The following is a 19,534-nucleotide window of genomic DNA, read 5'->3' on the forward strand; positions in this document are numbered from 1 at the left end:
AACGCAGCCTCTCCGGTACGTGCTGGTCGCATGCAGAAACCTCAGGAGCTGTTTGAATGTGACATTATTCGGTGTCGATTTTCTTGTGAGTCCCAGTAGAAACTTCTTTTGGATTCTCACCTTCTTCCCCAGTGCAGCACAGCCCACCGAGCCCCGATGCCAGCGCGGGCTGCCCCAGGGGTTAACTGGCAGCTGCTCCGCAGCCAGCGCCAGGGCTCCTCGCTGCGAATCGCTTCTGTGGTTAAGATCGTTCAGATCTACACTGAGCTTCCCATTTCTGTGGGAGCACAAACGGGTCTCTGGGGGAAAATTCTGGAAGGATGTCAACACCGTGGGTTGAAGCAACCAGAGCAAATGGCAGAATTTCATCACCACCTCCAGTGCGTGCTTACTGTTTGTTTCTCAGTTTCCAAAGGGCTCAGCAGCTCTGCGAAACAAATACTGTCTGAATCCTCTTCACCTGCAGATTGGCCACAAAGCAAAGCTTTTATTTAAATGCCCAACCTGGAACCACAGAATCATTTAGACAGGTAAGGACCTTTAAGATCATCAAGTCCAACCATCCACCTAAACTACAGCTTATTAACCTGGTTTTAGATGACTCCAGCGTGTTCTGAGAAAGACAACTCTTTGAGAAAGTCTGGAGATCCACGGATCACGTTTCAATCACCAGGATTCGAGGCAGCACAGTTCGATAACTTTTTGCAGTTATCTGAGGCACCTGAGCTGGAAGTTCTCATGCGCCACGGACGAGGCTGGGTTGGAAGCAGACTTCCTGCTGTGGCTCACCATGGCCAGATGGAGGAAATTCCTCTCCTTCCATGTCATTTTTCCAGCACATACATAAAGCTTTGGCAAAGTCGTGGGAGCAGCCGTGGAACTGTAAAGGCAGGCCAGGACAACGGAAGTGAGGGCAAAGATTTTCTGTGAATTTTCTGTGCATTTAACACTCTACAGTATCTTTGAAAAAAAAAAATATGGGAAGATGGACAAAAAGCCCTCAACAGAAGGGACAATATTACTCAAGTCTTCCAGCCTTTGATGCATTAAGAATTACTTGGGGCACATACCCTGGACATAGGCTTATCTTGCTCATCTCTATCTTGCTGTTTCTTTACTCATAGCTCCCGAAATCTGCAGACAGTAGCACCATTCCCATCAAGGATAAGGTGTGGCAAACGTTAGAAGTTCCCTGTGCTACACAGCAGCTAAAATTTCAGAATGATGCATCACAGCATTCATCTGAGAACAAATATATTTAGTTGGCATGGAAACAGTAAGTTAGGCTGAATGTGGTAAATATCCAGCAGTCATAAAATATTGAGCAAGTCAGAATAATAAACATTAAAAATGAAAACTCGCTGAATGCTTTTGAATCATAGCTCTTTTACAATTATCACTCCTGTTGTCATTTGAACACAAGTGAAATCCACTTAACAAACTAAGCCTTTCCATTTTATTCCAAATTCTTGTACAGCATCCTTATTCAGATAACTCCTTTCTCCCTTTTTAATAATCTATCTGAGAAAAAAAGAAATTAAAGGGCTGGAAACCTATATTGGCATTCCCCTTCCTTTGTCAGTAATATTCATGAATTGAACATAATTGATTTTCTGTCTTCAGAGAGTGTCTCTCTTTAAGTCTCTAATTGTGACTTGGCAGTTTGGAGGACTATTCCTAAGGTTTGAATACCTATTGTGATGTTACCTTGATTATTCATGAACATGACAAACTTTTTTTTTCTCCTGTATCATCCCCTTATTAGAAATTTTATTTCATACCCAATCCAGCCCTACATTTAAAAATATTAGACTGAGGAATGAAAAGAATAGACGTGTTCTTTCTGAAGAAATCTTGCATCCTTTCATGCAATCATCGAAAGAAAGATTATTGGAGTTTCCTACTGTTCTGAGTTGTGTTGATTATCCTTACCAAAAGGAAATTGAAATTAAATGAGGTATTTTAAAGAAATCTAGGTAATAAAGCAAGAACAAGATCACTATCATGATTTTTTATACAGACCCCAATTCAGCAAAATTCTTTGCACATGCTTAAACTCCCATACTCATTGAGGCACATGCTTAACCTCTTAGTGATGCGTCATGTTTAATTACACATACACAGGATGTGAAATCTGCTGTATGAACAATTTGAATTTTTTAACTATGACTGACAACCGCATCAAGCTGTATAATTCACGGAAGAGAAACATTTTTAATAGAACGAAAGGCATTTCTGTCAGATATCTTGTCTTGCATTAGATCCGCGCACGTATCAGAGACAACCATGCAACACACCTCAAGAACTATACTACAGGCATGGTACAGGAATATAATCTAAATGGGATCAGTTTCCAAATTTAATATATTACTGAGATATAAGAAATTTCATTATTGCTTTGCAAAGAAAACATTTAGGTGCGCCCAAATTTCCTAGGAACCTTCTTAGACTATTTTAATCGTCTTGGGACTATATACCAAGAAACCTATATATATAAAGCTATATATTAGGGGTGAGTTACACTTTATTTACTGCTAGCTTGTCACTTGCCATGAACGCACTTACAAACATCTCAAGAAGTCAGACATCTAATTTTTGAAAATCATCCAGCATTTCAACATGAAGACAGATGATATACCCAATTGTGAGACTCCAGTCTAGAAATGACAGTACTGACCGTAGGCACCATTGCCCTAGATAGCCATGATTAGTGGAGACAGGAGATCCTCTAGTGAAAGGGCACAATGATTTAGGTTAGTCAAAGTGGGAACGAAAGGTAAAATACTGGAAACAGTGCAATGAGTGAAACCACTTTTGACAAATGTACGTCCATTGGGACTGCAGCACAACATTCGTGTAAAGTTGCCATGCTGCGGCATGACAATCTGTCCCACTGGTGAAATGACACAGATAGACCACGATTGCTTCTACTCACACCATAAGAAGATTGAAAAAGTAAACAGGAATAAACACAGGTTCGTACAATAACACGAAATCCTGGAATGAAAAGGCTCCATAAAAACAAGAGCTCCTCAGGGCTGCAACGTCATGCTCACCCCCAGACAGCTCATGGCTTGCCATCAGAGTCCTCCTAACAGGCTTCTGCCCTGCTATTTACAGGACAGTTTATGTCAGTGGGTTGACTCTGCCTCTCTGGATAATTATCATACAGAAAGGTTAACTCTGTGCAATCACCAGAGGGTTACTGGCACTAAGAGCTAAGCTCTGTGGGTCTGTCAGTCACTCCCGGAGCCTGAAGAGTTATAAGGACACTGCACTGAAAAGAGACAAACATGGAGCACTGAGATACCACCCAACAAGCCATAACGAGAAACAGCTTTTTATTTTTAATTAAAAGCACAACAAAATGTTTTTTCATGTCTCATTCATTTGTTTGTTGTTGTTATAGAATCAAAACACAAGATTTTTCCCTTTAATGAAAAACAGAAGCTGTTTAACCCTCTCTCCTCCTTACTTAAAGACATGTAAAAGCTCAGAAGAGAGGCCTTTGTAACTGTGCCAGTGCAAATTTTGATGTTTTATGCAATCCTGACACAGGGAATATTTTGTAAAAGCAAGAGAGCAAGTTGTAAGTTACTGCCTTAAATATTTCAGCTCCCTAATCAACTGAGGAGTCATCTCAGCTGCTGTTAAGGCTTGATGAACATGCTCACAGGTAGTCTGTCCTCAGCATAATGATGGGGAATACACCAGAGCTGTCACTTTTGCCTTTTCCTTCTGGACAGAAAAGCGTAACTATGGGATTCACCAGTCACAGAGGAGACACGCTAACAACTTGCAAAATGGGTGTCGGCCTAAAAAACCAACCGCACCTACGCAAGAACTGTCTCAACAGACGCAGCCTGTTCAGGAAATCTCAGTGCAGGAGTGGCAGGGACAGCACTGCGGAGGAGCTAAGGTATGAGCATCACCACAAAGCCACCAACGTGGTACTGCTTTAGAGAAACAGCTCTGAGCTGGGTGATGCAGCAGTGTCATTTAAGTAACATTTCTGATCCATTTATATTGAGAACTGTTCCCTCCCAGCAGAGATGGTCCTTCATTAAATCTACCCAGGCAGGATGTTCCTGCAGGTGGGCTTGGACATGGAAATCTCCTAAGAGAAGACCTCTGAGGCATTAAGGATAGCCCATCCCGCCAATCTGCGTGTTCTTAACTTTTACCTCAGTATTTCATAAGTCATTTTTTGTTTCTCCTCCTAGATACCCTCACAGAAAGGGTCAGAAAAAAAATGCCAAACAGCAATAGCAAAGATTAAAGAAAAAAATAACAAAAATAAGGCATTTGCTAGAGTACCGTCACTTCACAGCATTCAAGCCAATGTTGTTTCCCTGGAGGGACAACCATGCACCAAACAGCTAATTGCCCTTCTTTTTTGGGAGACTGAAGCTGAAATGCAACATTGTAGGCCGGCCACCAATCACACCGAACTCCCCATTGCAACTAGGGGTGAACGTGGCCCAGCATCTATGTTTGTAAGGCAGAAGGGGAGAGAGAGAAGTAAAGCTTATCACCGGTTTTCCTAAGCACAAGTACCTGAGGGTAAACATGGGGGGTGAACAAGGGCTCCTACCCGCAAGCAGGATAATGACAACTGGGGGGACATATTTGCAATTCCTCATCATTACTTTTACAGCCACCCCAAGTTACTCCGCAGTTACAGGTACGGTTTGTGCACCACCAAATAAAGTTCTGAAATGCAGCAAAACCTCATTTGTATTGGAGATCCATGAATCTGCACGCGATTCAGATTTCCACAACCTCGACATTTTCCTGAATGCGCCAATTTAATCTGGTTTAAAAGCAGATCATTGGCTTTCTGTTTCAATACTGCTCTGTAAATTACATGCACTCTTTCGCTTGAAGCACACTAAATCTCTGATTTCACTGAAAGTGTCCACATGAATTTTAGCAGTATTAATCATATGGAAGTGTTTACAGACAACATGCTAGGACAATGAACGCATAAGATCAGCAATAAAGATTATTTTTTATCTCAGTTATTGTCCAATTATAATTCTCTTAATACAAGCCATTAACAAACAGGTTAGAATAGTCCCAGGAACCTATGGTAAAACACTGGAAAATAAATGCATCATTTAACAGCTAGAATAGCTGAAATACCAACTTGAAACAGAGAGCAAGAGATAAGTATTTGCCCGTAGGGCTCAGACGGTTTAATTCTCTTTTATTAACAAAAACAGAAGAGAAAGCTCGCTGAAAATTTTGCAGGAAAAGATGTGTTTTTGCTTTGAAGCAAGGTATTACTTTTAACCATCGAACCCTCTTGCCCAAGGGGAGGGGACTGGGGAGAGCAGCCCTACCTGCATGTGGGCCTGCAGCTCCTTGTGTTGCAGCTTCTTCTCCGCGGCGCGCGCCTGGCTGCGGCAACTTTCCGCTTCGTCCTGCAAGGCCTGAAACAACACCAAGGGGTGCAAAGCACACGTGAGACCCACGGGACGGCACAAAGACTCACAGGCAACGTGGCGCAACGATCAGTTGCGGGATCTCAGATTTTGGTTAGTGTCTCGTTTGTGCAACCTGTGCTTCCCAGGAGGGCTTTCGCAGCGTACAAATAACTCTTCCTCAAAGGCAGACCGAAAGGCCTCTGGAAATCCCTGTCTGGAATTTCAGTGAAATCGCCTCCCATGCTACTGCAGTGGGAAAGTCACTGAGCCGAGGGGCTCCCCTCCTGCCCTGCAGTGCAGTCGAGCATGTGAGCAACAAACGCAGCATAAATGGCAATAAATAAAGGGAATATTATGATCGTGTCACTTTACCGCAACCATCCAGTCTCTCTTTAGTTCAGAAATAATCACTTCTAAACCGAGCTCGTAAAATACATTGACAAATTTATTTTGTCATTATTGTTCTTCTTATATATTTATTTTTATTATGGCAGCCCCTCGGAGCCTTGATCTTTTTGTTATGTGCTTCACAAAAGAAAAGTCATGCCCCAAGGAACTGATAGTCTGTGTTATTTCTAACAGATACACACCAAACAAACAATACAAAGTTTCAAAGATTTTTTTTTTAAAGTTTCCTAGCCATTGTTGGATGTTTGAATACACACTTAACGTTTACTTACACACTTACTAAAAGCTTAGTTATGTTGTCAGCCTGAATAAAGGCATTGTTAGCTGCAAGTGCTGACTTGAAGCAAAGTGCACAATGTGGATGTTAGATTGACATCAGCATAGAGGCGGCTGTGGCAGCAGAAAGGGAATATTTTGAGCTATCTTTTGTATGCCAGGAAATCAGGGCACAGCTACCCATCGCCTGAAAAGCGTGGAGCAGGGTGAGGACTGGCTCTGAGCAGGGACCTGCCCTGGGGATACGCTACCAGATCCACTGAGGTGCCTCCAGGGTGGCTGTTTTAAAAGCTGAGCTGCTCGGAGAGCTTGTGTGGGGTGTGCTGCAAAGCAGGGACCAAGAGTCCCTGGAGTCCTGGTGCCTCTTGCAGGACACGCGGCGTGGTTCTTGTTCTCATGCTTCCTTTCTCGTTCTCGTTCGCTTCCTCAAAGCAGAACGCCCGTTCGTAAATCAGGATCGTTAAAAGTACACCAGTACAAAGATTTAACAGAAAAAAACCCTTGCTCCTTCCACAGCACTGAAATACTGTGCTCCCAAATCATTTACGGGATAAAATTGCTATGGAGATAAGATAAGAGGACTACTTATGATAGATCTTGCACATTGTTTTGAAGTGATGCCAGGCATTAACTTTAAAGTCTTATAGCTATAAGACTATTACATGTTCGAATGCCAAAAAATTTAACCAGACCCAAGCATGAACTTCAAATCTGCCCAGGGACTTTTATGCTATCATCACTTCTGAGAAATGTTAAAATCCAGTCTTGAATATATGACTGATCTTCAACACTCAACAAGTTTAACAGCACCATTCATTTGCATGAATATCATTAAATGCGTGTGAATTGGAGGCTTTTATTTTGTACATTTAATATCGTAACTTAAAATACAAACAAGCCTACCTTGTTTTAAAACTTAAAATGATCAGATTGTGCAATGTGGAAATGTAACACACAAAGAGCAGGGCACTTGGCGTATTGGAAAGATCACTAAAGAAACAATTATTTTGACAAAATCTTCCCGTAACACCCAAGTGTCCAGGCATGACCAGTACAGGATGGCTCTCAGGAGCATTCACAGAGCACACCTGGGTAAACTATAAAGTCAGAGCTGCCTTCTGCTGCTTCCATGTGATCAGGTTATACAACCCAAACAGCTTGGCACAGTGAAAAATGAGGATTCCCTCCTAGCACTCATGAGCAAGTTTGACTCTAATGCACAGCTTTGAGGATGACCAAGGCATAGCACATACACCCAGCCACTTCTGAGTGTATATGTATGCATTTGTCTCAGAGAACAGGTACCTATCACACAAATCCACAAGTACTGAATACAAAATGGATGGATTATTTTTACTTTCCTACAGCAGACAAACATACTTTGCAGAGCATAAATTGAGAGGTCCCTCTAAATCCAAGGGTTTGTGATGCATCTTGAAGTAATTTCATTTGGGAAATTCAGATGACACATAGTCTTTGTTAGGTCCACCTACTCTAGGCAGTACTTGTCTGCATGGAGCCTACATACTCTGTTTCACTCAGAGAGCAATGTCTTAAACAAGCACAATTAAAAAAAATATATATGTATATATATTAAACTATTGTATAAAGTATAACAAACTATGAAGTTTTATAATTATCCATTCATCAAGTGTTGAAACCAATGTACTGTATGAGTTTACAAACTTTTCCAATCACAATTGGCTGTTGGCTCCTTTTGTATTGGGGCTGCAGAAAAGACAAAGGCCTCCAAACAATCACAGATGCTTTTAACTTTATCATTTTTTGACTATTGCTGGTGAACCTAAACGTGTTGCACACTGGCTCTCCTGCCAGTCACTTTGTAGCTTTGTTTATAAAGGCTGCCCTAGAAGTAATTCAGAGTGTTCATTTGGATATTTCAGCTTTTGACTCTGCACCAGGACAACCTAGTAAAACCAAAAGATCAGTACTTGATCAAAGCCACGTGAAAAAAAAAAAAAAAAAAAAGTAACTCAAAATCTCATGGTTGCTGTAGATTCCTGCATGTGATTATCTCTGAAAATAGTAATTAGAAGCAAGCAAGATTGTTGCCCATGATTTTAATTTTCTAGGAGGAATCAGGATGGCTGTCACGAATAATGCACCCTTTTGAAGATCACATTGAAAAATGCCTCCATTGTCAAAAAGCTTAACATGCAGTGGTCAGAGGCTGAATGCTGATAGCGATTTCTGAAGCCACCCAGCTCCACCACATCTTTTCTGTGTCTGACAGATAAGTTTTCACCATGTCAAAAGCTCTTAAAAACAGCAGATGACTTATCCCAGGTACACCAGAGAACATCTATTTTGTAAAATTAAACAGTTTGGTTTGGTTTAGAAATGCAGTTTTTATTCCACAGCTTCAAAGTGTCAGGTTTTGCCCAAAGAATAACAGTGTTTATAGTTAACAGCTATTGAGATGAAGAAAAGACATAAAAAAGGTAAAAAAAAAAAAAAAATATAGGCCAATTTTTGAGTGTCAGAGGCTTTTTTTCCCCTGAATGCAAAACAAAGCCTAACTTAATAAGTTCAGTTTTTCCAGGTACAAAATTAATCCCCTTCTCTCATCTTTGCTAAGTTGGCTTACATCACTGTTATAAAGACAGTATTTTTTTTCAGTTAAACCCGCTTTCAAATGCCATGTAAACATGTTTGCTGTTGAAAGTCTACACCATACCTGACCTTGGAAGTGCTTTGTGTTGGCCTGAGAACAAAGAACTGAAATGTTTTGCTTTCCAGCCCAGATATCCTACACTTTGAAAAGCACTTAAAAATGTAAATGAGATAATAAGCTCTACTGCAACAATGTGGGTGAATTACAGCTGTATAAAAGGAACATTCATTTGATTTATTTATAAAAATGGAAAGGATCCTAAAATAAATGTATAATGTAAATGTTTTGGTCACATATGACACTGGGAGACATGAGAGGGATGGAAGAGAAATGTAATGGTTTTGAGAGCGTGCCACCAAAATATTGCTGTCATATTTTGGGACCTCAAGTGGAGCCGGTGGATGAGTCCAGTATTGTCACTGTGCTAGATGACATGTTTGGTTACCGGCTGATCTGAAAGGAGAAATGAACAGCTGAGCTTCATTTCCAGTGAGGCACTGCTTTCCTATTATTCTATTGTGGCTTGATTATCATCAGCAAAATGGTTAATTAAATTTCATTTCAAACTCAACTTTGCTCATGGTAACTGAGAGCACTTGGGAGACAAGAGAGAGGCACATGTGGAATTAGTGCTGAGCTTGGCCTGTGCAGCTCGCAGAGATGATGATGCATGAGACCAGAGGAATTCAGCCTGGCTTCTGGGTGCCAGACTGAGGCTGCAAAGGATTTCTTAAAAAACAAACAAAGAAACAAAAAAACCCTAAACTTGTGAAGTGTATAGTCTTGACAGACAGCCGCAGAGAAAGAAAAAGGTATGATGCCAGCATTACAAAATCCCTTTTCAAGGCAGGAATACATCTTTGGCATTAGTTACAAGGCTTAATCTAAATCAACTAAAAGCGGGTAAGAGAAAGATTTCTACAAATCACATGACCAAGTATGAAATGGGAATATATGAAGGATTTAGTCCTTAACACATGAAAACTGATTTGATTATCCTTTAATCATAGGATATTTCAAAAGAGAAGTGCTGGATTCACTGAAAAAAAAATCAGTTCAGTAAGAATTACATAAACAGAAATCATAATTAGTTTGGATTACTTAGTATTAATTGTTACTGTGGTGATACCGTATTTACAATGTCATACTTTTGGTGGGCTCCTGAGTGTAGGCAGGGCATGATTCCTGCTCCCATCACACCAACGGCAGGTCTGGGATCAGGATGAACCTGGTAGATGTTTCTCTTTGGTACTGAGGGTTGAATAAATAAGAGGTATTTACCATGGAAAGGAAAATCTTCTAAAAATATATAAAAAAAAAAACACGTATTTTTATTTTGAAACTAAAAGTGTCTGCAGAAAAGTCATATATCGTCATGCTCAGATTATGCCAGGTAATGGCCCAGTCTTGTCTTGATATACTTATATAAATCTTGTTGGCTCTAACAGCACCTCTGCACACACAGATGTGCATCTGTATCAAGAAGAGACCTCAATATTTATGACCAGTGCAAAGTTAATACTACTACTAAAGGTAGTAATAGTTAGCACTTTTCATCTTCAAAGAATTTTTCAAACATTACCAAATTAATATAATTAGTTAATGAAAGATGCAGTAATAAAAGCTACCATAATTACCTACTGTAGTTTTAATTATCTCCTTACTAATGTGCACAGAAGAAGGCTTCCACTTTACATCCTCAAAACATGTGCCAACAATAATTCTGAATGCAGGCCCCTCTTTAAGTGTCTTCTAAATTCAAATTACATCCATTGATGTGTTTTCTCTCCCGGTTCATGAGAAGAAAACCTAGCTCTGGAAGCCTAAAGTAAATCCATGTGAATGTTCACAAAAATTAAAGCAAATTTTGTTTCAGAAATATATATGGAGATGCTTTACAATTATGTTATAGAAATGTCTGATCTCGAGTACCTTTATCTCTCCATGCAGCTGTAAGTATGAGCTGTCTGGGCAAAAACTTCTTTATACTAGGTGGTCTCACAATTTACAGTGTCAAACACAACTCTTACTTAAAGAAAACAGGCCAAGTATCCCATCAGAATTAATCTAGGGTATTTATTTTCTAACTAACGTTCTATACTCACACATGTTTTTAAAGCAATCATTATTTCTTTTAAAGTATTTTATGGAGATCAGCAAACGTGTCTGGGTTTATTCCTACTAAAGACAGAGAGTGAAAAATATTTATGAAGATCACCAATGTAGCTCCACCAGTAAGAGCAAAAAAAGTGTATTTTTAAGATGCAAAATGCAGATGTTTGGGCCAAATTGTGGATGCATTATCACAGGGTATTGTTTTTCAGTAGAGCTTTGTCCACTGACATTGCTCTCCTCGGCCATGCTTGTTCTCTGTGCTGCATTCCAGCACATGACTGCCTGAAAACCTCTGTACTTAAGTTCTCCCTTGTTTTTGGTGGAAAGCAAAGGAAATCTTATGGTTTTAACCTAATACATATGTTTGCTGTTCACATATGGAAAAATTCCTTTCTGGTGGGAACTTTTTCGCTGTTGCTGCAACACACTATATATCCAAAAAGTCTCCTTTGATGTTGAACTATTGCTCCACTACTCATTATGCTACTGATTCAATATGAAAGGCAAAAATTCTGTGGCTTTTGTTAAAACAATAGCTTTGTTTTTGCAAACAAAGTTTTCCACAACCTATATGCAGGGGCCAACATTGCTGCAACAGAAAACTAAAATTTATTATTTTATACCAAAAATAGTTATGACATTTAAGAACTCCAAGTTATTCTTTCATCCTATAGGTAACATTACAATTACTATTATGACTGGACAGAAAATTTATGCTTTATTGCTCCCCATGAATAGAAATTAAAACACCGTGAGCAATATGTAAAACTTCTTGAACACATTCCTTCCCGTGACCTTCTAGCCTTTTGCCATCAGTTCAACTCCATTACCTGGGTGAAGCTGTTAATAAGTGGGTATGGGTGAGGGAGGGAGAAGTCCTGTAAAGGCCGTCTTGTCCCTGTCCTACACAGTGACAGAAGTGCAGATCTGGAAGCCTTCATGCCTAATGTATAAAGTCAGCTACTAGACACTATTTAATGAATAGCGAACATGAATTACAACATGGGATGAAAATGCAAACGTTAGCACCTTTTTAAAAGTGTCCCTAAAACAGCTGGTTGCCCATTGTCTACTGGCACTATAAGAAAAAAAAGTTTCTTTGGCTAGGAATCAGATAAAATGGGCAATTTCCAAAGGCACAGATGCCCACTCCCACTTGGGATAACGTGAACTCCCATGTACTGAGATTTGGAAATCTGTCCCGCTTTGCCGACATTGCAAAATGGGAGTGGAGATCTTGCAAACTGAGCCCTCATTGTTGGCTTTGCCCATTTAAGCACACACATCAAGCCGTTCCTTACTGAGCTAGCCTTTCCTGCTTCTAAAATTTGCCAGTAGGAGATGCCGTTGTGAAGTACAAGAACTTCTTCCCTTCAGGGAGCGTGGGAAGAAAGAAAGGGGTTCAGGGCGGAAGAGAATAATTTGGCTCGATGACCAAAATTAAGTCTCTCCAGTAGCATTGAAAAAATTTGCAAGTAGGTCACTTAACCTACACAAGAAGCACATATCCAAACATTTTTCCAATGGGGTAGGGTCTAATGCTACACGCTATTTGAATTGTTCGTGATTTATAAGCAGATTGATTGACAGCATGTTTTATGCTTTGGCTCTTGAGTAGATCATTAGCATGAGTTCCTGAGCAGTCCCTTAAAGATTTCACATCAGACTTCATCTAGACCAGGCTCTTTTGGAGATTCCCAAAGTGCTGTTAGTTTTGTCAACATGCAGCCTCTTTCCTGCTCTGTTCCTTTAAGACACCATTGTGTTTTTGGCTTTTTCTCTACATATCTAGTTTAGATTATCAAAGTTTTTGGACCATTTTTTTCTGCCAAGTCTTTAGCCATATACCCCTAAAATACACTTATGCCACCAGTGGAGCTACTCAAGGGTTTACAATTAGGCAAGGGCCCAAGCATTTTGCTGAGTCCAGACTTTACCACATTGCACTATAAACTGAATTCATTTGAAATGCAAAGGGTGTCGTGCACTGAGCAGTCCTGCAAAGACAGCAATTCAAAGAAAAAAGCAGGATAAACTGTAACATTCGGCATTTAGTTCCGAGAGAGCCAAGGAAAGAAGCATTTTCACTTTGTTTTTAGTGGCACAGGTGACAGGACGGTGGGAGGCGAGGTTCAAAGAGCAGCAATAAACTTGCTTTCATCTGGCTTTCTCAATGAACCACAAAACCCAACAAGCAGTTGCCATGTGCAAGCATTGTTTGGTCTATTACCGGAAAGTTTTCAGCTTGTCGCAGTGAGGTCATTCTGAAACCCTGTCAGCTGGGGAGATTTACTGTAAGATTTACCTGGAGAATCTCGTTTGGTTTTTCCTTTTCTGCTGCCGACGTTCATCTCATGGCCAAGAGCACCTGCGAGCGCTCCGGCTGCCGCGAGGAGAGCGGCTGAACTTTTTCCCCCTTTCACTCTCGGAGGTGCAGACAGAAACACCGACAGTTCGCATACACCAGATAAAACGAATCTTTTAAACCCAAAGATACCATGACATCTTAAGCACACACTTATGAAGGGAAAGTTCAAAACTCCATTTTAAACCACTTATGAGGGGATTTACCAAGATTCTGCCTAATGTTCAGCTGACGCATTGTCAAAAACATTTATCACGAACCTTTTGAAGTTTCCTAGCTCCCCCCTAGTTATTAAAAAGGGAACTGCAGAGTTTGTTATCAGCCTCAGAGCACACAGAAAATACCTCAGGTATTTTTTTAAGTCAACCTTTCAGTCTGATTTTGAGACTATTATATGAAATAAAACATCCTCAATCAGGTTACCTCCTGACATGTCGAATGCCAGAGTCGAACAGAGATACCTGCTACGCCTAATTGAGCCATGAGATGATCTTCATTTTCTAATTTGCTTTTTATTAAAAACTTAGCAATCAAAGGAAACAGCGAGGAGTCTGCCACTTGGAGAGCAGGTTTCCTGCAAAGACCTGACATCTCGGCTTCAACATTTTCAGACTACTTCTTGAATTTTTGATGCTATGTCATAAGAACATCTAAAATGTCGCATCAGTGGAGATGTTATGTTAGTGAAAAATTGCTATTGTGTGTACAAATTATCAAGTAAAACATCTGGGTTTGCTGTTTGCTGTATTCTTACTCTACAAAAACAAACACCAGGGGATCTAGCAGAGTTTCCTGAACATCTGACTCATGATAAAGCATATTTATCAATCGCTTGCTGAATAAGGCAATCTTCTCACTGCCGGGGGCTTCATTCCCAACCCGGTTTATCACCAAACTGCCACTTTAAGTGAGTGTCCTGAAACTTTACACCTGGAGACCCGATCAGGGTTTCAGCAGCCCCCCGGTGCTCTACGAATGTCTCCTTGCAGTGCATTCCTTGTCACAGATGCATGAAGAGCTGGTAATATAAACATTTCGAGCAGGCTTTACAAATCATCTTATTTTGCTATGCTCTTTTTTAAAAGTAAATATGAAAGGCCGAGATATTTCTAATCAATAGGCTAATCTGATTCCCGGTAAGAACAAAAGAAAAACTATTTATTTTGTGCAATGAGCCAGCAGGTTGCCCAGTACTGCTGGAATTCTCCCCATTACAGAAAATAACACAAATTCCCTTACACACAGGCACACACACTAACACAGAAGAGAGCTAATAATGTCTTTATACCTTTCAAAGTAACCTTAATCAAAAATATTAGCTCACAAGGCAAACCACTGCTTTTTGAACTGAACAAGAGCTAGCTTGACTCACCAGTGCCTGCACATTCAATACATGTAAGATGTGAGAGGCAACAAAGTAATATCTTCTAAAATGATGTCTTTGAGCCAAAAACAGGATGATTTTTGACAGAGGAGGATGTACGCTTGGAAACTTAGAAACTTTCATTCAAAGTTCTGAAAAAAAAAAAAAAAGACCTCCAACCCAATTACATTTGCAACTAGACATAATAGTGCAATTGCTCCTATTTAAATGTATATGCAAAAACTGAACATTTTTGAAGCTTGGTTTTTTTTTTTTTTTTTAATCGTGTTGAGATGAAGCTCATTTACTTAAAAAGAAAAAAATGAAAAAGAACATCCTCTGCAGCTGGTCAAACAGATTACGAAACTCTAATCTCACTAGCCTGAGGAAAACAAAAACTGTTTTTCAAGTATCTGTTTTACAGAGCACTGACTTTATACTTTCTAAAAGATGCATTAATAGAAGTGATCAGAACATCCCAGAATGTTTCTGATCTAGTTTAATCGTATGACGTTATGACAGAGATGCTTGCTGTCCTAATGCCAGTGATTTTAAACATTTCTAAAATCCTTTACATTCATATTTTTTCAAAAAATTAGACATGGCTTAAGATCTATCCCAGCTTCTTCAGAAGTTTTTCCTCCTATTTTGGAGCTCCAGAATACTAATACAAAATATTTTAGACAGGGGAACCGACACAGGCACACATAGCAGAGAACAATGTAAGGCTCCCCAACCTATTTAAGTGTTTCTGTTACCTTTTTATTCAAAGCATTTTACTCTCTCTCCTACATAAATCCTTTACTGGGAGTACCCACCACTGTATTTCTTTAGCTCTAAAGTTTGGAGCTAAAGTTTAAGTCTTTTTTGCTGGAACCACCAATAAAAAATTAAGAATTTGGGTAGCTTAAATGTATGGGCCATGCTTTCCTTAAAAACAATCACTTACAACAGATATTTGGCTTATATAAAAACATGCAGAATGCATATTGGATGGTACATATTGAAGGGATTTTGCCTACAGATTCCCAGCAGAGCTGTGCCCCCTCTGAGCTGGCTCTGGTCAGATCAGATAGAAAGGGACACCTGGGCAGAGAGCACTGCTGCACCCATCACTGCAACTGCTTGGCTGGTCATGCTGCAAGCACCTCCACTTGATTTTTTGATAATGTCCCCAATATCGGTCAAATTAGGCACAACGTAAATATAGGTGAACTAGGAAGAGGACGAGAGGGGAAAAAGACTTGCCAAAGCTATTTGCGCCCAAGATTTTTTTTGTGGGATGTCAAGAGCACTCACCACACTTATAACACAGCAGATCTGATTTCAATGCAGTTTTGACTTTGTTTTTTTCTTGGTTAAGTGTTACTGACCCAGTTTTGAGCTGAATGATGGCTGAAAGACGGTGCTAATTCAATTAGCTGACCTTTTTGTAGTGGCAGGAAAGTCACATGTGGAAGGGAGGTGACCTTGGTGCCACCCAGAAGAAATTTTTGTTACTTGTGACCCTAACCAGTATCCTCAGATATCCCCCTGCCTTCCTTTCCAAGAAACTGCACAGGATCGTGACAAGGCAGTTAAAATACTCTCGATGGTTCAATCTCTCACCTCTCAATAACAGAGTGAGTGGATTTAGAATCAGTGCCACTTACAGGCAGAAATGTGGCTTGCATTACATTGCTGATGGGCTGAAGATTGTACAGGCTACTTGGTGCCCTGGTGCCTGGTTGAAATGTGATTTACAAGGAAAACAAAGATGAAAGGATAAAGGATGAAAGGATCAAGAAAGCCCAAAGGCTTCTGTCAGAAGTGGTACCTTTCCACTTTACTCCCTTGCTCTCTACAGGTGTTTCTGGATTCTCCATCAGCCTTTATTCCTCACGTGGCCTAAAGCAGATTTGAATTCATTAAGACAATTCTTAATTCTAGGCAACTTTCATACATTTAAGCCCAAGCTCCTCTCGCTTTGTTGATACTGTTAGGTGCTTTCCACATTAGAGATGAATTTATGAAAAACACATCACTAAAATACAAAAACAACCTGACCAATAACTACAGAAGTAGAGGAAAATGTCGTGTCACTGCAGTGCCTGTACCTTCAACTCTATTTATGTCTAGTTCTCACCATCTCAAAATGATATACCAAACCCAGAAACCATAAATAAGGAATGTTTTGTCTCAGACCACCATGGGCACTATGGGCACAAGGGGCACAGCCACCACCCAGACCCCCAGAACAGAAATCCAGCCAAGACTCAGTGAGACATCACCTCTGGCTCAGCAGCAACCTTAACCGCATCCTGCCGGAGAGTATATCGAGGAGAAGCCCCTAAACCTTCAGCTTGTTTTTATCATCTTTCCTGAGTGTCTGCTATCAGAAAACTGAGCCCAGTGGACTCTGGTTTGACCCAGTACAGCCACTGCTATTTTCCTTGCACCCAAACCCCTTTGTGGTTTATCTTCTAGAAGACTTTCAGGCCTCCAACTGACAACCTTCAAACCCCCCTCTATACTACAGTCATCATCCAAAATGCTCTGAACAAGGAAAATATCTCAAACCAATGTTCTTTTGGTTTCAGAAATGCTTGGCGAGAACATTTCTGTGCAGGTAGAAAAGGCTACAAGAGCTTGAATGGCTGAGCACCGCTCGCTCAATGCTAAGTGAAGGACTGCCAAACCTGCTTGGCACGTCTAAAAGGAAGGCAGGCTCTTTTCATTTTTTTTTTTTTTTTTTAATATGTAAGTAGTTCCAAATATTCTTATATAGATGACATTTTTAAAATGCAAAAGCATTAAAAATAACAGAAAACAGATCAAGTTCTGAAGCACCACCGGTTTCTCATTTGGGCAGTTACACACTAACGGCTCTCGTTAGACCTACGCAGCACAAAGAGCAGAGCTTTCCAGCTCCTCCACACACACTCAGAAAGCTATCCCTTACCACAAATGAGACATAAACTGCAGGAAAAACAATATATGATGAAGTACGAAGGAACTCAGAATTCCAATATTGTTAAAGCCATGTAAATCTCCATCTAGCTTTAGGATCAGATAAGGGAGCAAAAAAAAAGCTTGTCCTCTGCAGAGGCTTCACAAACAGCACGTTACAGACGGAGGAGGTGCAGCAGCCTTCACCCATCTGGGAAGGAGGCCGGCTTATTGGAGACAGGTGCCAGCAAATGAGTTTGCAGCAACGTCAAAATTGACTTGCAAAAGCACATTTCAGGCTATTTAAGATGGAGAGGAGACCTAGTAGAGGGCATTAGCAAGGAAAAGGCAGTATTTAACACTAGAGGAAGGCATAAACATCAGCAGTGACAACTTGGACCTCACTGTTTTCTTTGCCAATTGATCACTTCACATTTTCTTCTTTCTTGCTTTTTGGATTGACACAGATGTAAGCAGGTGGGATGTGTTATTCTGGTAGGAGTGAGAAGATGAAACATCAGGTGTGAGTTGCTCGTTGGAGCTTAGAGCAGAGCTGTGGTCAAAGATGTTTACAGGTATGCAAACAATTAAAATCCACTGATATGATTCAAATTGTTTCCCTTCCCTTGGTAATTGCTGTTTTACCTTGCTGAGTTACAAGTGCAAAGATGCAAAGAATACAAATAATACTCACGCTAGAAACAAAAAAAATAAGGAATTTAAATACACTCATACTCAGAAAAGCAAGGCTTTTTCTGAAGGCAGACAGAGCCTATGCGCATTTTAGATTTCTCCTTCAAGCCACCTGCAAAAGTCAGGCTTGGTCCAAGCCGTGCAGGTGTTCCTGCAGGAATCTCACATTTGGTAGCCCGAATTTTTATTTATCCAGTTTCATTCTGACGCTCCCAAGCTTCTCCGTAAGTAAACAAACTCACTTTTCATGTTCAGTTTTCTCTTGTTTGTACTTTCACCCTCTCTTACATAACAAGCTTGGAACAAGAGCAGCACAGACAGTGCCCGGGGCTCCTGGCGTGCGTGCCGCGGGTAGGACAGTCGCCTGCGGGCACCATCCCTCCTTGACTAAGCACATCCTCTTCCCGGGCCTCTTCCAGTTCAGATTCTGCTGGTGGAAGGGTGGATGCTGGGTGAGAAGAGAGTCCCCATGGCACCAGGAATAAGAAGGCCAACGTGGAACACGGCAGAACACACGGGGGTACTCATGGCAGTCCCCGAGCAGTGACGTAAAAAATACAGAGGAAAATCTTGCAGTGCTTCAAGCTTTAACAACTTTTTGACAGTTCTAATACAGACAGAATATGTCACTTTTTCATGAACTGAAAATGTTGCACTCTTGAGGCATTGAGTCTCAGGAGCCTGGGTGAATTCTGCACTTACTCTGCTGCCCCTTCGGCAGGAGGACAAATGCTGTCCTAAACTATGGCATACCTGCAAGAAGCTTGGGCACCGACATGCCCCAACTAATTGTTTCCCAGAAGGGACTGTTTTGTGTTGTCCTGCGCAACCTGGCCCTAGAAGGATGTCAAGCCATTCATTTTTGATTCACAAATAACCTGAACACGAGCCCATAATGCTTTCTTCCCCTCCCCTGCAAGCATTATTCCTTAGAGATGCTCTAAAGTGAGAGCAAATCCTGGTGCAAAACTGTGCTACGACTTTATGGCAGATCCCAGAAAAAGGGAGTTAAAGGTACACTGAATGTTTTGTCTTCCAAAGCTGGCTCGGACAGGTTTGAAACCCAGATCACGTGCTGTGCTGGGCCAGGAAAATGGCACGTTCAGGGCAGAAGTTTCCAGCCTAAGAATACTCATGAGCTGATCTGATGTGACTCTTCCCCTGCCAACAGTCCTGGCAGAAACCTAAACAGGTTCAGGAGAAGAGCTGCTGCTGCAGGCAAAGGAGGAACCATTCAAAGTGTTGCCCTGACCTGCGAGGAACTGGCCTTTTTGCTTTGAAATTCAACAGCTCTTAATGAATTCTTTGTAATTGGCAATCCA

General features: G+C 40.8%; 1 protein-coding gene across 3 annotated transcripts in view; it reads right to left on the reverse strand.

The window, feature by feature from the left end:
• CEP112 (centrosomal protein 112) overlaps positions 1 to 19,534 on the reverse strand; it is a 161,350-nt gene that overhangs the window by 13,134 nt on the left and 128,682 nt on the right. For 2 of the 3 annotated variants that reach the window (XM_082774782.1, XM_082774781.1), the window contains one exon: positions 5,346 to 5,435. In XM_082774782.1, coding sequence (XP_082630908.1) covers positions 5,346 to 5,435 — 90 coding nt within the window. Of the gene's footprint in view, positions 1 to 210; positions 461 to 587; positions 881 to 5,345; positions 5,436 to 19,534 lie in introns of those variants that run through there. The other variant, XR_014318731.1, reaches the window with a different exon arrangement.

Source organism: Aythya marila, assembly GCF_965140915.1.
Source record: "Aythya marila genome assembly, chromosome: 18".
In the NCBI taxonomy this organism is placed as follows: Eukaryota; Metazoa; Chordata; class Aves; order Anseriformes; family Anatidae; genus Aythya; species Aythya marila.